Source organism: Balaenoptera physalus (assembly GCF_965194825.1).
Source record: "Balaenoptera physalus genome assembly, chromosome: 4".
Classification (NCBI taxonomy): Eukaryota; Metazoa; Chordata; class Mammalia; order Artiodactyla; family Balaenopteridae; genus Balaenoptera; species Balaenoptera physalus.
The window spans coordinates 18,325,062-18,344,845 of record NC_138891.1 but is presented as its reverse complement, the minus strand read 5'-3'; the positions used below and the strand labels follow the sequence as shown (position 1 = coordinate 18,344,845).

The 19,784-nt window shown below is 49.3% G+C and overlaps 1 protein-coding gene across 2 annotated transcripts in view; it reads right to left on the bottom strand.

Moving 5' to 3' along the window:
• Positions 1-289: 289 nt before the first annotated feature.
• EPHB1 (EPH receptor B1) overlaps positions 290-19,784 on the bottom strand; it is a 430,653-nt gene continuing 411,158 nt past the window's right edge. For both annotated transcript variants that reach the window (XM_082460821.1, XM_082460820.1), the window contains 4 exons: positions 13,320-13,469; positions 6,525-6,718; positions 4,490-4,645; positions 290-1,110 (listed from right to left, as the gene is read on the bottom strand). In XM_082460821.1, coding sequence (XP_082316947.1) covers positions 1,002-1,110; positions 4,490-4,645; positions 6,525-6,718; positions 13,320-13,469 — 609 coding nt within the window. In that variant the 3' untranslated portion in view covers positions 290-1,001. The remainder of the gene's footprint in view (positions 1,111-4,489; positions 4,646-6,524; positions 6,719-13,319; positions 13,470-19,784) is intronic.

The window sequence follows — 19,784 nt, the reverse complement described above, 5'->3', positions numbered from 1 at the left end:
ACACTGCATCCAATTCAAACCCACTCACCTGTTTCCTGTCTGAATTTGCAAGCCCTCTGGAGTTGTTTTTTCCCCTTTTCATTTTATTTTTCTCCCTACCCTCTCTCCTCATTGAGCCAGTAGGCCAATGGAGCCAATCAGAAAACCAGACCAACAACATGCTCCGGCCCCCCTTTGGATCTTCCAGGGACAAAGACTTCCCAGTTCTTTCTTGTTTGCATCTGTTACGAACAAGCGGTCATTTTATAACACAGACATACATAGGCGTGCCCTTGCACACGGAAACAGGTTTTTCTTTTTTTTTTTTCTTTTTCCAATTTGTGGTTTCTTTTTTCCTTTTTGCAGAAAATGCAAACAAAAGAAAAACAAGGTTTCAATTGAAGGTACATCTCTTCTTCAATATGAAGACATTAATTGAATTGGTTGGATTCCCCATGCAGTGGTCAGCAAGGTCCTTTGGCAACTGACAGAACATCTGGAGACTCAGGAGCTGGGGTTTGTTTGAAGAAACTTCCCTACACGAGTCATGAGCAAAGGGAGATGGATGTGGGGGAAGGGTGAGGACTCGGGGAGGAGGACAAAAGGAGAAAAGAAAAGAATGTCATTGGTGAGGAAGAAAATGGGAAACTGCTTCTGTTTCTTCCCTCTACCTCCTTCCCTTTCTTCTTGTAGATGGATGACTCCAGCCCACCCAGGGTGGGAGCTATATTCACTCTTGGTGCCCCAGACACATATTGTTTTGTCTTCACTTCCATCGAACATCACCTTTGTGTATTTTTATTCTTACATATTTGGTTTCCCACGGCATCTTAAACCTGCGTCTGTCACTGAGAAATGAAGGTTGCCTATTAGGAGTAGGTCCAGTTTATTCTTCGTTGATGAGAATGCATTTCTCAGCTGAGAAGCCAATCTCTCCAGGACATTCCACAGTGGTCAACCTCTGGTTCCCCCCTGAGCCTGGTCCTTTTCCTTCCTCTCCTCCCCACAGAAAATGGGAGTTCTCATGCCATTGCCGTCGGTGATTGACTCATCTGGACCCTCATAGACAGAATGCTGTTCAGGATCTTCTTCTGATGACCTGCCAAGGTGACTCCTATTCTCAGGAGGTCTCTAGGAGGGAAAAAGCCACAAAAGGAGGCACGTTAGTGCTTTTCACAGATCAAAACTCATCACAGAAGGTAAGCTCCTGATAATAGTGGCGTAGGCAAATAAAAGTGTTTAAAATCCAGTGAGCCCAAGTTTACCCGAGTCTGAAAAACACCTAACTAGATATTCCCTTGCTCAATCTCACTTCCTCCAAGCAGTGGCCCCCACCTCCAATGCGCCCTCCAACTTAGATGGCCCTGGAAGTGCTGTGCCTTGTTCCTCACCTGCGGGTTCTGGAGCAGCCCTTCATTGTGTCCATGACCCTAGGTGGACTAGAATTTTCCTCTGCTATTTGTTTTTAAAAATGCAAGCACACACTGTATGGGGCTTCAGTTATTCTGTGAGGTTTCTGCCTAAATTAGTGATCACCCACTGTGAATGAAAAGATGTGAGGCTTGCCTGGTTTTCTGATGTTTTCCCCTGAGTTTCCATTTTCTGCCTCTGTTTGAATTTTAACGTCATGAATTTTTAAGAAGGGTGATCTCAAAATAACTTTCAAATATCTGCCCAAGCAGGAATCCAAGGAAGATGTTTAGGATAGGGATTTGGACTGGATTCATCTTTGAACTGTGAGTCTTAATATGAACAAGTTCATGGCTTATATTTGTCTTTGGGGAGACCCATACATCTTTTTTTAGTTAACAATATTACATTACTTGAGTGCTTCCCATGTGCCATATACTAACTCATTTATACCTATGGAAGCATTTCGTAAAAACTGCCAAACCACTCAGAGTCAATGATAATAATTTACCAGCCATCATTTCTCATGTGTGTCCTGCAGGCAGACAATAGGCCAATTGCCTTGTATGTACTATTCCACTCACCTCTTACCATGAACCAATGAGGTGGGCACTATTATTATTTGCACCTTTATAGAGTAGGCAAGCAGGGCTCAGAGAGGTTAAGTAACATGCTCAAGATCACACAGCAGGTAAGCAGTGGAGGAGCTGGGCTTCAAATTCAGGATGGCCTGGCTCTCAGCCACCCTGCAGGGCTGCTCTCAGAACTCTTCTGGCGCCCTGACTGTATTCCCTGCGGACACCCCCCACCCCCAGCAGAGCAGATCGCTCTGTGCACTGTGCACAAGACGTATGAGGAGGCTCCTGTGCTGGGCCCCCGTCCACAATGCCTGGGCTCTCCTGACCCCTCCTTTCAGCTGGCTGTCAGTCCCCCGAGGGCTGTCACTGGTCTAGATTGTCAAATTGCCCACGTCTTTTCAGCACACAAGTTTGAGAGGTATGCTTGGATTTTGAACTCACAAATTGTCCCTCAATCTACTTTATTTACGTACACATATTCTTTTTCTGCCTTTTATCTCTCAAGTAGCAAACGAAAGTGCTCCAATAGTGTGTGGACATTTTTTACTTTGAAGTAAATCCCTTACTTTTCAGTTTCACTTTCCTTTTATTTTTCCTCTAGCTCTTTTTCATGTGGCTGTTCCCAGACTGAGGGAATTGCTCCATTTGACTCCTTCAGTCTGTGGGGGATCAGGTGATGATGGTCCCCGTACTCAGCCCCATGACAGTGGGAAAGCAGGCGCAGCCCTGCCTTCATGGACGCCCACTCTGCCCCTGAGCCCAGGCATCCTTTTCAGCTCTGTGGGTTGGGAAAGCTGGTTTTCCGCTGGGAAGGGCTTAGTTTTTATTTTTGGTGTCTGACGATAATTCATAATGGTGAGGACGTTTTTAGGCATCCCCAGGAAATGAACTCAGGTTTGAAAAAGTGAATTCTGGTGTTTAGTGGATCCAAGGCTAGAGGCACATCCAAGTCATTTCCTGGGAGAAAGTGGAGGTTCCATCATTTCAGGCAAGAATAAACCTGAGAGACACGAAGCTGGACTCTATGAAGACTGACTGCAGAGCAGGAATCTGGGATGGAAGGCTGAGTGTCAATAAGCCACCCCCCTGGGGCTCAACTGCTCAGGATGGATGACCCCGCCTCTCCACTGGGACTCAGCAACTGGCCTGCCCCAGCACCCAGCACTGAACCTGACACAGAACAGGTGATCAATAAGTGTCTGTCAACTGCCTGGCGGACTGACTTATCCTCTGCCAGGGAGAATGTGTGTCACAGGCTACCAACCCTGGTGCTGTTAGTACACGTTGCAGCCGGGCAGCTGGTGAGGTCCCTGCTGGGTGTGTGTGTGTGTGTGTGTGTGTGTGTGTGTGTATTCAAAATTCGACTTGCCCACTCTAGTCCAGTGGTTCCCAAGCTTGGCTGCACATTAGAATCACCTGGGGAGTTTTAACATCCTGATGCCCAGGTCTCACCACGTACCAAATGAATCAGAAGATCTACATTGGGTGTAGGAATCAGACATCAGTAGTTAAAGACGCCCAGGTGACTCCAGGGTGTGTATAGCCGAGTATAGCCCCATGTGGCCCTGGGTGGGCAGGCTGGAACACATGGACCCGGCAGTCAGGAAAGCAGGCTTCTGTTCCCGCTTTGTCACTCCTGATGGCCGAGTCTTCGGGAACTAACATCACCTCCTTTCTGAATCGCTGAATAGAAGGAGTGGAACTAGATAGAGATTTCCCAAAATGCAGGCCCAGAAAACCCCACCCCTCCGAAATACGCTTCCATGGCATTTAATAATTTTATGTGGGTTTCTTTACTTCAGGATTTCTCATGGGCTTTACAATGCTAATATGTGGAGTGACTCTCCAAAAGAGTGCTGAAGTGCTCGGTATTTCCCAAATTTATTTGACTATGGGACCTTTTTTCCAAGGAGAACCTATTAACATTTCCCAGAGCAGGTGCTGCTCAGAACATTCTTGGGGAAATGATGGACTACGTAGGCCTTTAAGACCCTTTCTGGCTCTCATCTGATTTGAATAATCTTAGGTTTTGTATTCTTCCACACTCTTATGGGGGTTGCAGCCTGGAAAATAACTAGTGGGGGATGGAAACATCGGCTTATTTACAAGCGCTGTCTAAGCACGAAGACAGGCTCCCAGTGCATCGGAGATTGCTGCTGAATCAGTGCTCTGCCTCTTCCTGCTATGCTGTTTAAAGTGCTGGCTGGCTGTGTTCTTTCCATCTGGATGCTCTCTTTGATGGGCTGAGTTTAAAAACTTAAACGGAGGAGAGACTCTCAGTGATTAGGCAAATGACATATGGCTGTGACTTTGAAGAACTCTCATTTGGGACCCAGAATAGATCTGGGCCTCCCCACCCCAGCCCTCCGTCTTTCCAAGGCGCTTCCCCACCAGGTCCGATTCTATGCTGAGGTGTAACTCTGAGGATGAGGCCAGAAGGCGTGACTTGCACCACGGGTGATTGCAGGGAGAGAGCCTCGACCCCACCCACGGGCCGCACAGAGGTGATTCCCATCACTCACTCCGACGTCATCTGGGTGACCAGCTGGAGGGAGGTGAAGCCGGCGGTGAGGAAACTGTCCCTGTACTGGACCATTTTGATGGCACTGAGCCAGTCATCCACGGTGGTAAAGGCAGTGAAGTCTGGGATGGAACGGTCGAGCAGGGGCTGGGAAGGCCTGGAAGACAGAGGGGAGCAGGTGACCCCACAGCTGCAGGGGCACGTGGGCAGAGCCACACTCTGTGCGGAGGGCAGACTTCATGGAGGCTCAGCTGCCCTGGTGGGATGAGGATTATGCAGGAAACCAAGGCTGACCCTTCCTTCCCTACACAATCCTGAGCTGGCATGGCTTCTCAAGGCCGGGTGGCCAGCCCCCCTGCCTCTGGGCTCTGTCCCATGCCAGTCAGCCCAGACAGGCAGACTGACACAGCAGGCAGTCTGAAGGGAAGAGAAGGACCACAGCTCCTTTGTAAACTGAAATCTAAGAGCTTCACCAACCAAAGATATGTTCCTTTTACAAATATATAAAGTTCACTGCAACCTCTCCAAATCTATTGGTAACATTTTTTTCTCCGGGTTCCGTCCTCAGCTAATGGAAAGAAATGGAACAGAACAGCCCACCACTGACCTTCTCGGGCATGTTCTCAAAGCAGACCCCCCCACCACCAGGTACCCAGTCCAGAAATCAGGGTGCCATCTTCACATCGCCCTCACTTTCAGCACCCACGCCCAACCCTTCACCAAGTCATAAAGATTTGACCTTCAAAATCTCTCAAACTCATCCGCTTCTTTCCACACCATTAGCCTGATTTAAGATGCTATCTTCTCTACCATGGTTACGACTGCCATGTCCTCCTACCAAGTCTGTCTTCATGCTCCCCTCAACAACAGGTCCATGTTATAGCCTGGTGCTCTTTAAAATATGGAGATGTGATCCTGACAATAACCCAGCTCCTGACCCTGATTCATGTCAAACCCTTCAGTGGGTGATCATTGCTCTGAAAACCAAGCTCAGAAGTCGTAGCAGGGCCTAAAGGCTCTGAGTGTCTGGCTCTCGCCCACCTCAGAAGCCTCAGTCCCCACCTGGTCCCTCCACAAACTGCACTCCCAACACGCTGGCCCTGTCCTTCCCACACTCGGGCCTCTGCACATGCTGCACCCTTGATCTGGAACCCTGACTCTCTACTCCCATCTTCCTTTCCTTCAGTTAACGCACCCTCCCTCTTCAGCTCGCAGCTGAAATAACAGGCATCAGGGTCGCCTTCCTGACGCCAGACCAAGGTGTATGCTCTCCAAGCATCCGTCACTTCCCTGCTGCACTGGCCAGTGAAGTCTCAATTTGCATTTCTTTGGGCAATCATCTGATTAATGTTCGCTGCTCCTAAATGATTCTAAGCTCCATGAGGGCATGTCTATCTTGCTCATTCTATACAGCCAGCAAGGGCACAGTGCTTAGCACATAAGCACCCAATAAACTCTGGTCGAAAGGATGAATTAATAAATGAGTTAACGCTGCAAATGTAAATGCGTGATGTACAGCTGACTGTGGCTGACAGCTGAGAGTTCTGTGCATTTGCTCATAACAAATCCAACTGCTCTGAATTTCTTTCTCCCACAGCAATCAGGGTCTTTACCTGTTAATAAGTAGGCCAAGGTTCCAAGTCTGCAGCTCCACCTGCCTCATGCACTGGTGTGGTTAACAGAAAGGGTGCCTTCTGGAAACAGGATTGTCCACAAGTGGGGTCTCATACCAGTCAGACCAGATACACTCAACTCCTACAGAGCCCAGTGCGCAGCCCATCTGAGGCCAATGGAAGGTAGAGATACAGATATGTTACCTTTTCATCTGTCTACAGCCCATGCTGGCGGCAGGGAATATTTCAGAGAGATTGAAGAGAAGAAGGAAGGGAAGAGTCTTGGAACTTCTTCCATCCGTGGATAAGCTCAGCCGCCTCCCCCTTGTTCTCAGTAGACTGAAGGCTAGCAGCCTTGCTCTGGGCCCTGTCTGACTATGAGACCACCCACCCCTAGGAACCACCCGGTTCCACTAGACTCACACGGTGGTGATGGTTGCCACAGTCTTGAGACTTGCTGGGTTCCGGATCATCTTGTCCAGGGTGTTGACAATCTCTGCAAATCGGGGCCGGCTGTTACGGTCCTTTTGCCAACAGTCCAGCATGAGCTGGTGTAGAGCAGCTGGGCAGTCCATGGGTGGGGGCAGCCGGTAGTCCTGCTCAATGGCATTGATGACCTGCAGTGACACACACGGGAACAGGTGTGATTGGTGATGAGCCACCAGCCAGTCATTCACAAGTTAGCTTCCGAGGATGGAGCCTCCTTACCCCAGGTGCCCCGCCTTCTGTGCTCCTATACCTCCCACAGTAAGAGATTTTACATATACTTGGCTTTTCCCCCTAGACTGTGAGTTCCCAGAAAGCGGGGCCCACCTCTTATTGTGCCTTTGTGTCCCCAGCACCTGGCACAGGGCCTGACACACACTAGATGGCTGTAAATGTTTACTGAAGAATGGTTTGAGCTTCTCCCTGAGAGGACGTCAGGCCCAATTCTGCCTTATTGGCAGCTGGTGGCACCAGGGCAGATGAAACAATGGCACATGGGAAACGTGCCAACTATTTGCAAAGGACACCCACCAAAGCCCATTGTGACCTCATCCTTTCACTGCTACGGGAAAAAAAAGGGAAAGAAGGGATCACAATTTGATGGGGAGCCTACTCCATGCCAGGGACCCTCTAGGTGCTACCTAGGCATTATCTGCCTTAATCTTCACGAGGCAGCGACAGGAATTGGGTAGAAGATAATCTAGTTAAACAAATTGGTTCAGTACAATGACAACAGTGGAAATAACAAGGTGATCCAACATGAATATCTCCAATCAGGTTTTGTTAATTTTCACAGACTCCAGGGGACAGTTTTGTAAAGATTTTAGGATCTTTAAGTCCTTTTTCTGTTTTTCAGATTGTTGTGTTTTTCACCCTTCACTTCTTAATTTCCAATTCATTTAAAACAATTATGCCTGCTCTGTAATTTATTATAACACAATGGAAGGCCAGGAATACAATGCAGGCCTTAAGATGTTACAAAAATGTGCCTATTGAAATGGAAATATACTCACATTGTAATATTAGGCAAAACAGCAGGCTGCGTAAGTGCAGGTATGGTATAAAGCAGGTATGGTATAAGCTTGCTTTTGTAAAAAAAAACAAGAATCAAAACAAAACAAAAACTAATAATTACACACATGCATAGAAAAGTCCTTGGAAGGATCTATACCATGGAGCTAACGGTGGTTGCCTCTGGGCAGGTAGAAACATGAATACCCTTTGTGTTTTTCTTTTTGTTTCTTTGTATGTTTATTTTCTATAATAATTAGGCATTGATTTTACATTAATATAAACAGTTAAAGCACCTTTAACAACATAGGGAATAATTTGGAGTTCAGGGATTTTCAGGTGTTTTTGCCTCTACTTTAAAAAATGTCAGATTCATTTCAATTGATTATTCTTTTTTTTTTTTTTTTTACTTTGTAAATTGGTCAGAAAGTGAATATTCTCAATCAGTTTATATTTTTACAAATTCTATGCACAGTACACAGGGCATGAGACGGGGCATGAGATAATATAATAACCTGAAGTCATTAGAGATAATCAAGGTGTATTATTCCTTCTATTGGATGTGGCAGAAAAACAAACAAGCATACAAACCACACCAATATGATCACTTTATAAAAAAACAGCAACTGGGAATATGCACTTTTGAATAATATTTTATACCACTAACAAATGTTTATCTTAGCCAGACTGTTGTCAGTCAAATTACCTGTTATTCTCTGAGGAGGGCATTTTAGCTCTATTTTCCCCATGAGGAAATGAATGCACAAACAGGGAAGTCATTTGCCTGAGGGCACGAAGCTAGTAAGGGATAGGGCTGCGAAAAAATCACAGGGGTATCTGAGTTTAATTTTTTAAAAATATTTATTTATTTATTTATCTCCGCTGGGTCTTAGTTTCAGCATGCAAGAGGATCTTTGTTGTGACATGTTTAGTTGCAGTGTGTGGGCTCTTAGTTGTGGCATGCAGACTCTTAGTTGCAGCATGCATGTGGGATCTAGTTCCCCGACCAGGGATCGAACCCGGGCCCCCTGCATTGGGAGCATGGAGTCTTACCCACTGGACCATCAGGGAAGTCCCTGAGTTTAAGTTTTGAATACCTTGAAGCCCACTCTTCCTAGGCTCTGTGGGGATGCCACAGGAATCTCAGCCTGGAGAACAGTCCTTGGAGCTATTTGATGTCTTCATGGTAGGAAACAGGGGTATGGAGCTAAACCAAGTAATCCATGAGGATGAAGAGCCTTGCTTAAAACTGGCATCCTTTCCAGCTCCTTCCAGGCAGCCGGATTAAGGGGCCCTGTCACAGAGTCCCCACTCACCATGGGGACAAGTGGGATTACTCACTGAACGGCCCCACGAGCTCTTTCTGGGTTGCCTAAGGACAAGCTAGGTGGTACCAGCAGGAGGGGCTGGTGTCCAAATTCAACTTCTTTTGGGAGTTAGGGGCCCCCAAAGTCTTCCAGTGTAGGGCAGCTCCTGTTCCCCTTAAACTGCTGGCATCGCTGCCTAAATTATTTGATGACCAGATTCCCAAATACGAATGTTCACCCCGACAAGATTACTCTCCTGTCTGCCCATAAGAGGCAGGAGCACTGGCGGAAGAGCCCCTCTGCGGGGGCGCAGCTCAGAGGTGTGCCCAGCTGACCCGAGCACTCCTGGCAGAGCATCAAGGGACTGGGGACCCAGGCACGTGCTGACTCTTCCATCTGTGAGTTTTAGACCGGATGCCACTAAGCTGCTCTTCCCCCATCTCTTCTGCAGGCCACCTCATCGGAATTTTTGGAACACCATCCTGGTGTGTGTTTTTGTACTTCCTCTGTTTGTTTGATGTGCTGACTTTCCTTTTAAGAGGACATCAGAGAGTCACTGATTCCTCCTCCCTGCAGGTCCACAGGAGTGTAGCCCCACGTGCTGTGTTAGTGATGGTGTGGCGTTGCCATTAGGGGCATAGACCTTGGAGGTCTGGGTTCAGATCCTAGTTCCATTTCTTATTAGCTCCAGAAACTTGGGAGAGTCACTTGACTTCCTGAAACTGCACAGATGGGGGGTGTTAGAAGGATTAAATGACACAGTGAGGCGATGCACGTTGAGCACCACACATGTGAGTAGAAAGAATCCCATCATCACACGGAGGCTGTCATTGCAGCCACGTCTACTACAGTGGAAGTCTTCTCTTCAAAGAGGGCTGCTGTTCTGCTGCCGGCCAATGGGAGGTCCAGGAAGATGGTGTTTGGGAAGCACCAAGCATGCAGTGGGGACTTGGTAAATGCCACCTCCCTCTCTGTATCTCATCTTTCAGGACAGAGGATAGAGGAGCCCCCTCCCATGCTCTTGTTTACAAATGGGACTTCATTCCATTTGCTATTTCTTTTTTTTTTATGTTTGGCCCCTCCCCGCAGATTGAGGGATCTTAGTTCCTGACCAGGGATCGAACCCGTGCCCTTGGGAGTGAAAAATCGAAAGCATGGAGTCCTAACCACTGGACCACCAGGGAATTCCTATTTGCTATTTCTTCTAGATAACTTTGTTGTTATTACTCGAGTAGATGCTCTGGGAGCATTGACGCTTCTTGCACATATGAAAAAAATAAAAGCTTTACCCTCCACTCCAAAGAAAAAGTACTAGGTCATTAACTGCTGTATGGGTAACATTTATCTATTCAAGTCTTTCTCTGAAGCACTATGCCTTTGGAGATTTTTGTTCTTTTTAAGGATCTGGGTGTTTTCTAAATTTTCTGAATACATATAACTTATAATCATATTAAAACATCATTATTTCGAAAAAGGAATTGTAGTCCTCTAATGGGGCTTTGGGACCACTCCCTGTCATGCCTGCCTCACTGGCAGGTATGGAGAAAACAGGTAGGAGGCAGGAGAACCACTTTCAGTCCAAACACCAGTGACTGCCTCTGAATTGTGAGGAAAGATATGGCCCAAGCTTGGGGGCAGAGGGGGTCCTGCTGAGCAGAATAGAAACATCAGAGCGAGCCCTGGGCCCCTTTCCTTGGTCCACAACAAGATGAGGTAAATGGACGCTGAAAAGACTGGAGATTGAAATGAGATCAGATGGCGTTTCCAGAGAGAAGGTGATGGCGAGTGTGGCGGTGAGAACCAGTCTCGGCAGCTGTCACGGAGCAGGGCTGACTTTCTTTGAATGGTCTGCAGCAACGGGATGGGGTGAGGGCTGCCTTTGCTCACCTGTACCCCGAGATGGCAGGTGTGGGGGTTAGGTGGGGACCAGGGACAGGTGGCCTGGACCGGGGACCAGGGCTGGAGCTGCTCTGGGAAAGGAGCAGGGCCCCTCCTCTTGCTCTCCTGTCCCCAGAGGGGCTCCTGGCTGCCCCCAGACGTGCACTTTTCATTAGTGAGTTGGGCGGTGGGCGTGCTTCCTCGACCTTCCATGCGGAGGGTGAAGTGGCGCAGCTCAGAGCAGTGGAGGATCCAGGGCAGAGGGGGTTAAGTTGAGCTCTGATGTTTCAATAAAACCGCAGCTTCTCCCCACAGACACTGCCACTCTCATTATCTCTGTCAATCAGATCCAAGCCGTAGAACTTCCAAGTTCTCTCTCTGGCTGACAAACTCTCTGTACATGTTCAAAGACCTTCCTGGGCTCCGGAAGCCCAATTACCAGCACTCTGACTTGCCTCTGCAATCCTCTTTCGTAAAGCCTTTCAATTGTCATCTGTAAAATCCTTTACTGCCACCACCTCAGTGGTTTCTGATGAGTCGGGCTGCAGCCCGAGCTGCTGGGAGCTCCTCCCGGCTCTCTCCCAGGCCGGGTCAGAAGATACCTTCTGAATGGGCAAAAGTCACCCTCTGCCTTCCACAGAGAGCAGAATGGTACTTGGAACAATGCTGAGAGGCTTTATTTTGGAGAAATACAATAAAATTAGAATAAACAGCTACTTTGCAGATGTTCTTATTCCCTTTGAGACCCAGCTCAAGTGTCAAATATCTGGAAACCTTCCTTACCTCCTCCCAAAATGTTTCTACAACCCTGTGTATGTGCCACTGGGCTATAAACCCCCCAAGAATAGACCCGGCAAGTACAATGCTTAGTCACAGTTAGCATACCCTGAGTGTGCATTGAATAAATTATTTGGGAATTCTGGAAGTCTAATATCAGAAACTCCATTTGTTTTCAGCAGAGGTGAATGCATTTGCTGAGAATATCTTGAATGTCAAATCTTGCCTGTCAGAGAGTTTCATAATCCATTCCATGTGTGCTGAATTGTGCTTAATTGGATTACAGTCTCTGGGCAGGACAAAATGGGTCTGCGTTTTCTGGCTAACGTTTATTACTCATCTAGCTGACAGTATGGACAAAACCAGGGTGCACTTGATTTCATGAAAGCAGCCTTGGCATCAATTCCGACACTTACTGATTCGACACGCTACAGGAGCAGAGGCAAAGCATGGATAATCGGAGATAATAGAGGATCTAGATGCCACACATGGTCGGCAGCAGGACCTGTTTAAGGATGCAGCCATTTCACCTGCTCTGGGCTGAAGCCACTCTACCCTTGGGAGCAGGAGGCACTGTCATGGCAGCACCCAGCTCCCATTTTGGCTCATTGGAAAGTGTTTTCTGGAGCCCCAGGGCACCACCTTTCTCAACCTTATGAGCGACAGCCATGGCTCGGAACGTCTGTCTGGATAGAGGGCTGTCTGGGGGCAGACTTCTCCAGTTTACGAGTAACGAAGAGCCCACCCACTACGTAGGTGCTTATGGGGTGGCTGGTTTCCCCATCTGGACTGGGCCAGCCCTGCCTCTTCTTGCTTGGAAGTTGGGAAAGATAATAACTGTCCCCCAAGGTGATGGGAAGAGCAAGCAGAGAACAGAGGTAACACAGGCACTGCAGACTCTCCAAGGGGAGGGCATGTATTCAGAACACAAAGGAGGAGTGGTCCTGGGGAACAGCCCAGGGTCCAAGGCAGTGGGGGAATCCAGGTAGGATTTTGACTGGGACCTTACCAAAGAAAATCGTCCTCAAAGGCTTCCTACCTTTTAGTAATTATGGAGCAAAGGGTCCCCTCTAGAACACCTCCCCAGAAGGTCTCTGCTTAAAGCATCTCAGATGGCCCTTTCCTTTCCCCCTGTCCCTTGTGAGTGGCCTGGAGGGGTGTTGCTGACCTTCACTCAGACAAGTCCCCTTCTGAGACCCATCTGAAGCTGACCAGCTTTGGGACTCTCACTCAGCACATCCTTCACTGACAGGTGACACGGACTCCCAGAAGAGCGGATTCTCAGGAAAGAAGGGCCTTTACGATTAATTCCTCTCTTTAAAGTGGAGAGGTGTGAGTCCCAGACAGAAGCTGCAGCTGGCTCAACACAGCACATCTGGCAGAGCAGAGCAGCCTGGAAGCCAGGCCCGCCCTCCCACCAGCACTGCTTCCCTTCTTTTACACGTGATGATGGAGCTCTGAAGTGGGGTAGCATTTCCTGATTAACTTTGGGCCTGATCTATTCATGGTTCCTGGCCATTCAGAACCAGCCCATTGTCTCCTGGGTTGGCCTGGGCATCTTTACAGGCTTTGGGGTCATGCTGGGCTCTTTGATTAGTTCAAACATTGGTGCCAAGGGGATCCAATATCCCCTGCCCTGGACACCTCACGTTCACGTTCTGAGGCCCCAAGCAGAAAACAGATAGGTGGGCTTGGAATGCCATGGCCTGTGGGACCCCTGGGGTAAAGGTTGTAGCAGCCAGGTGCCACTGACACTCACATCTTGGTTGGACATATCCCAATAGGGTCTCTCTCCAAACGACATGACTTCCCACATGACAATCCCGTAGCTCCAGACGTCGCTGGCAGACGTGAACTTGCGATAGGCGATGGCCTCTGGAGCCGTCCATCTCACGGGGATCTTGCCTCCCTGTGGGAAGGAGAAGCCTGGTCAGCCCAACCGTAGGGTTCCTAGCTGAAGGTGCGTGAGAATAAAGTGGGCACATGTGTCCTTCCATTCCACCCCCGCCCAGACATTTCGTGAATTAGGACAGCTGGTGCCCCCAGGCAGGGGGACCTGCGGGGCTGGGCCATCTCATGCCGCATGTGGGCACATAGCACTGCACGAGAGGTGGCAACTGGGGCTGAGGCTGCACTTACCCCCCATTCCCTACGTCCTGATTCTAACATCACTGTGGGTGGGAGGAGCGAGTGAAACTGGCAGAAAAGCACTACCGCACGATACTGCGTGAGATGGGCCACGTGCGCCGTGACAGGCAGGTGATGCTCTGCTGTCCCACAGCATGTATGAGTCACGACACTTGGGCCAGAAGGGAGCAAAACAAGCAGAAACGAAGGTAGCGATCGGTAATACCTCCTGGGACACCCCTGACTACGGGATCACACTGCGCCGCCCCTCTGCCCCACTTGCCTCGTGCTCCACCCCTGGGCGACAGGTTTTCCTCACTCTGCAGCCTGTAGGCAGCCCCAGCTGCACTGAGTTTACTGGGCCCAGAGCGGATAGATGCTGGCTCTCCTCCCTGCCCTTCTGTGCAGGTCGACGTCCAGAGCTGCAGACACATTTTTCTAAAGGGCCGCTCTTAGGTTTGTTTCTTCATTTTACCCTCCAATCCCACCCTGGGAGTTTCCAACTTGACTCTCTGCTTGGCCCTTGGTTTGTCTGCCAGAACTTGGCCTGTTTTCTTTACCTAAGGGGTTGATATCCATCCATCCATACATGCACCCCGTCAACAAATAGGCAAGAAGCACTGCTTTGTGCCAGGCCCTATTTGAGGAGCTGGTGTCCCAGAGCTGAGCTCAGCCAGGGGCCCTGCCCTCAAGCTGGGCAGGCATGGGGAGGCAGACAAGAAAACAGAAACTTAATACATATTGTTAACAAGGTGGAAAGTGGTGAGGGTGAGGCCGAGGGGGATACAGGGTGTTCTGAGAACCAGAGGAAATTCCCTGACATAGGAAGGGGTCAGGGAAGGTGGCCAGGAGCAGTCAGAAGGGCAGTTTCCTGGAGCCTTTGACCACGTGTGGATACCAGTACTGTCCCTTTCTACCTGTGTGACCTAGGGCAAGTTACCTAACCTCTCTGTGCCTCTGTAGCTCACTGTCAAAATGGGGGTAATGATCGCACTTACATAGTCAGGTCATCATGAGGATAAGTGGATTACGATCTGTCTAGTGCTGGGGCAGGGCCTGGCAGAGAGGGTCCATGCTGTACACGTGGTAACTAGTTAATCAGGCAGAGTGTGGGGAGGAGGGAAGTCCAGGCGGAGAGGAGCACGTGCAGATGCTGGGGTAACGGAGAAGATGGTAACTGCCAGCAGTGCAGGATGGCTAGAGCGTGGAATTCTCACGGGGGAAATAGAGGGGAGCAGAGAGCAGAGCAGCTCTGTAGGGCACTGATGCCACTTACGGGGGTAGAGTTCATCATTCTCTAGAGCAAATGATCCTCATTTCCAATTCTCCAGGCCAAATATTGGACTTCACTCCCACGGCCCCGTTGTGATGCCTGGGCTATGAGACCTGCAGCTCCCTATCTCCTTCCCCTTCTCATCTGCCTCCTGCCTCGGATGAAGGAGGCTATTTTTATACTGACCGTTTCCACGATCTGTTCAAATCACCAGAGACATGTGTTGGACTTTAGCAAAAATACCTCAAAAATGTATAAGTGGGGGCTTCCCTGGTGGCACAGTGGTTGAGAATCTGCCTGCCAATGCAGGGGACACGGGTTCGAGCCCTGGTCTGGGAAGATCCCACATGCCGCGGAGCAACTGGGCCCGTACGCCACAACTACTGAGCCTGCGCGTCTGGAGCCTGTGCTCCGCAACAAGAGAGGCCACGATAGTGAGAGGCCCGCGCACCGCGATGAAGAGTGTCCCCCGCTTGCCACAACTGGAGAAAGCCCTCGCACAGAAACGAAGACCCAACACAGCCAAAACAAACTAAATAAATAAATAAATTTATTTAAAAAAATGTATAAGTGGTTAATCTGAGCACGAGTGAGAGAAAAAGGAGCAAACTGCAAAGTGTATTTTTATCTGGTTTCCTACCCAGGGTCTGGGAGGAATAAAGGCTGTCTGGCCCCGACCTCCCCAGGCACACATCCAGCTTTCTGCCAAGAAGACAGCCCTGATTTCTCCCAGGACGATGGCAGGCTTTTGTGGTGGGAGACATCCTCAGCTCAAATGCCAGCAACATGACAAATGCCTGGAGGGCAGGCTTGGGCTGCGAGGCAACAGGAGGCCCTGTTCTCACCATTCCCCAAAACATGAATGAATTTACTGGCTTTATCTCCTCGGTACCATGGCTGGGAAGAGAGGTGGAAAACTCAGCCAGCGAACAGGGAGCGCAGGGACGCCATGCTGTGTGTCCCCATTAGGGGAGGTGGTGTTGCCACACCTGGAGGGGGCCTGGGGCTCCCCCAGAGGGGAGCGGTTTCTGGTCTCTCACTACACCTGGGTTACCTGAGGTAGGAGAGAGCAGTGTGAGTGTGTGAGTGTGTGTGTGTGTGTGTGTGAGAGACAGAGGGAATGAGACTCTGTGAGTGAGAACTTACCAGTGTGTGTGACAGAGAGACTGAGAGAAAACTTGGCTGTGTGGGTCTGTGGGTAAAAGAGAGTTAGGGCTTATCTTTTATGCATCTGTTTGTGTCAGAGAGAGGAGGGAGGGGAGACGAAAGTGTGATTCTTCTGAATTTCAAAGAGGAAATGTGGGAGTCTGAAGGTGTCCTCTCTCCCGAGTCTGGAACAGACCCCAGGGGCCACTGGTGACAGCTGTTGAGCCCTCCCTCCTGCATGTCAAGTAGCAGTGCCAGGTCCACTGACGCGCCTCAGCCCTCCTGCCACCTTGCGCTGTTGGGCCTCACTGAACACGGAGTTTGGCCTGTCACCACCCCGCCCCCATCCCAGCAGGTGGCAGAGCCTTTGAGAAGAGTGGCCGGACAGGCAGGTGACAGCTTGTCACCACCGGCCCTCCGCCATGAGAGCAGGGGCTGCTGACCTCCAAGGCAGCCAGGGGAGCACGGGGATGGGTGTTTCCCTTCTGGGAGTTTTCGATTTCCTCTCAGCCTTTCAAACATCATGTCATCAGCGTTGCCTTCTGATGCTCAGAGGTAATTATGGTGATGATTATTTAACCCATCTTCAATTACATGAAAGGAAATCTATTAATGTAGAGGATGGTGACCAGCTCCACGCAGAGAACTAGGAGAAAAGGAAGTGGGATGGTGTTGCAGCCACCAGGGCTTCTGTTAGTGAGGGAAGTCTTCTTGCCAGAAGAGAAGTCTGGACTGGAAAGTCCAAGGCCAAGGCATTCTTGTGACTGCAAAGTTCTCTGAGTGTCCCAGTTACTACCAATGCAGGCATGAGGAAGGGGCATAAGGAAGGAGTGGTTTGCTCTGTTGGATGGGAAGAAGCATGAGGGAAGAATTCTCAGGGGATGGAGAACAGGCGAGACTCTCTGGAAGGAATCTGTGCTCATGTGGGCAAGAGGGGCCAACACTGGGCTTGAAGAGAGCGTTTGTCCCCTGCACAGGTTCCTCCAAGCACCAGATGACTCGATGCCCCCAGGGATGTTGAACGCACAGGTGTGCATTCAGCAGGGACCTGGTTCCCCCAGAGCTGCATCAGGGGGACATTGTTGGGGCGTGGGGGATGGAGAAGGGCCGAGGAGGGAGAGGCATCTCACTGCTGTCAGTGTACTTCATACACTGAGCTTCCAGGCAAAGCTTGGCATTGAATGGTTGTGCTGCCCAGAAATTCTTCAAAAGTTTAACATCTCTAAAAGTTTGCTTCAGAATAATCATGCCTTAACTCAGATATGAGACAAACTATAAAGATCGTGTGTGTGCTTTGTGTGTGTGCATGTGTGTATGTAATTTGATAAACTAGGAGATGACGTCTGGCAGCAGATTAATTTTAACCTAGCCATCTGCAGGGGCACCTGCTGATAACTTACATCTACACCTGCCACCAGGAGTGACGCCAACAGGTAGAAGGTTTCAGCATAGAGGTACTTTAGTCCCTCAGCCTCAGCCAGCCTGCAACAAGCATCTATGCAGCACCCACTCTGCCTGGCACTCTGCTGGGAACCTGGCAGTGACGAGACTCAACCCCACTCTCAAGGAGTGAAGGATATCCCCAGTGCCATCCGGACAGCTCACTGCCTTGCCACAGTGACATTAGATAGGCACAGCTCGTAGCTTTCGTTTCTAGAACCCACCCAATTGTGGAGTTTTCCAGGCTAAAGTCTGAGCATAGCACTGATTTCCCTTGCTAGTTACTTATCCTAGAGAATGCTTCTGTGTGTCTGGGCGCGGCTACAGTACGTTTCTCCCCCATCACGTGTGAGAGGAAGTCTCAGCAGGGACATAACAGGAATCCAGACACTCATGAATATTGAGTATCGTGATCACAGAATCATTGGAATCGTGCAGTATGAGGAATCCCCTTGAAGTGATAGGTTTATGACTTGAGACCATCACACAATGGTCCTGACTTTCACAATGCTCACTCTCGAATAGGTTTGTAATGTATAAAACATATTAGGGTTGTTTTGAAGATCCAACATTATATATACGTAAATCACCCAGTATATTATTGTTACCATTAAACAAGAATTTATTGAGTGTTGTGAGTTGATTTATGCCCCCCCCCCAAAAAGATACGTTCAACTTTTAAACTCCTGATCTTATTTGGAAATCTGGTCTTTGGGGATGTAACTGTAACCAAAGAACCAGCCCCAAACTGGCCCTATTCTGTTTCTAGCAGTATACTGAGCTGTTTTTCAGAGACAACAGAACAAAACCGCAAGTCGTGCAGCTGAAGCATACACAGAGGAGAAATGTGTGATCTCAAATAACACCCGGAACCAAAGTTTCTCCAGCCCACAGAACCAAAGAACTGGGACATGACTGGGACCTGAATGCTGGAACCCTTTCAGAAGCTAAGGGTTCAGGTTCGCGGTCCATGAAGACCGGTGCTGAAGCCCCTTTACCATACCTTACCATAAATGGCCAAGTTCAAAAGCCCTCCAATCAAAACCTGCCCCACCAGTGCTTCCACATACCAACCATCCTCCCCTAATTCGAAACACTGTGACCCAGCCCTGGATCAGGGAGACAGATTTGAGAGCCTTGCCTCCTGTCTCCTTGCTGATCGACCTCACAATAAAGCCTTTTCTTTTCTCAAATGCTGGTTCCACAGTATGGGCTTCTATGCATGTCAGGCAGCAAGCCCTTTGCTCGGTAACATAAAGTAAAAGATGAGGTCATACCAGATTAGAGTGGTCCCTAAATCCAGCCACTGGTGTCCTTATAAGAAGGCCATGTGAAAACACAGAGATGTAGGAGAGAATTCCAAGTGAAGATGGAGGCAGTGAGAGGAGTGATGCATCTACAAGGCAAGGAACTGCAAAGATTGATAGCAACCACCAGAGACGAGGAGAGAGGCGTGGACCACACTCCCCCCTGGAGACTTTGGAGGGAATGTGACCCAGCCAACACCTTGATTTTGGACTTCTAGGCTCCAGAACTGGGAGAGAAAACAAAAAAAAAATCCTGCTGTTTAAAGTCACCCAGTTTGTGGTACTTTGTTACAGCAGCCCTAGGAATGAATACATTGAGTGTATGCCATTTTATCAGGCACTAGTTTAAAAATACTGTCGTTAAATTCCCAGGTGGCAGGTCCACCATGGGCTACTATTGCGGGTGAGGAAAACCTCTAACGCTTAGGTGGAAGCCCAGCAGATAAATCGCAGGGTCCTCTGTAATGCTTCCTCAGTGCTGTTGCTCAGACCCGGCCAGTCTACTCCCTGAAGGACTGCCCTTTGCTGAGCAGTGTGAGTGCTGTGGCATGAGGGCTTCAAGGGACAGACCCTTGGCATCTCCACTGATGTGGAAACGAGGACGACAGTCAGGAGGCAGCTCTGCTGATGACGCCGGAGCCACATCACTGCCCCTGCTCACTGGAGAGGCGTGACATGCCTGAGGGAGAGCCACCCTCACGCCACCAGCAGTGTCCACAGACCCAGGTGGCCACTCCAGGCCTGGGGAGCTCCATCTTAATTGCACAACGGTAGCTGAAGGCCATGTCAATATCCCTTTTCCTGACATACCCAGAAAGCCTAGCGTGTGCTTCTCAAGCTTGGTTATCCATTGGGAATCACTCTGGGGAAGGTTATTATTATTTTTTAATGCCAGTGGGTGTTCTAATTTCTTCAGAAACTCTGGGAGTGG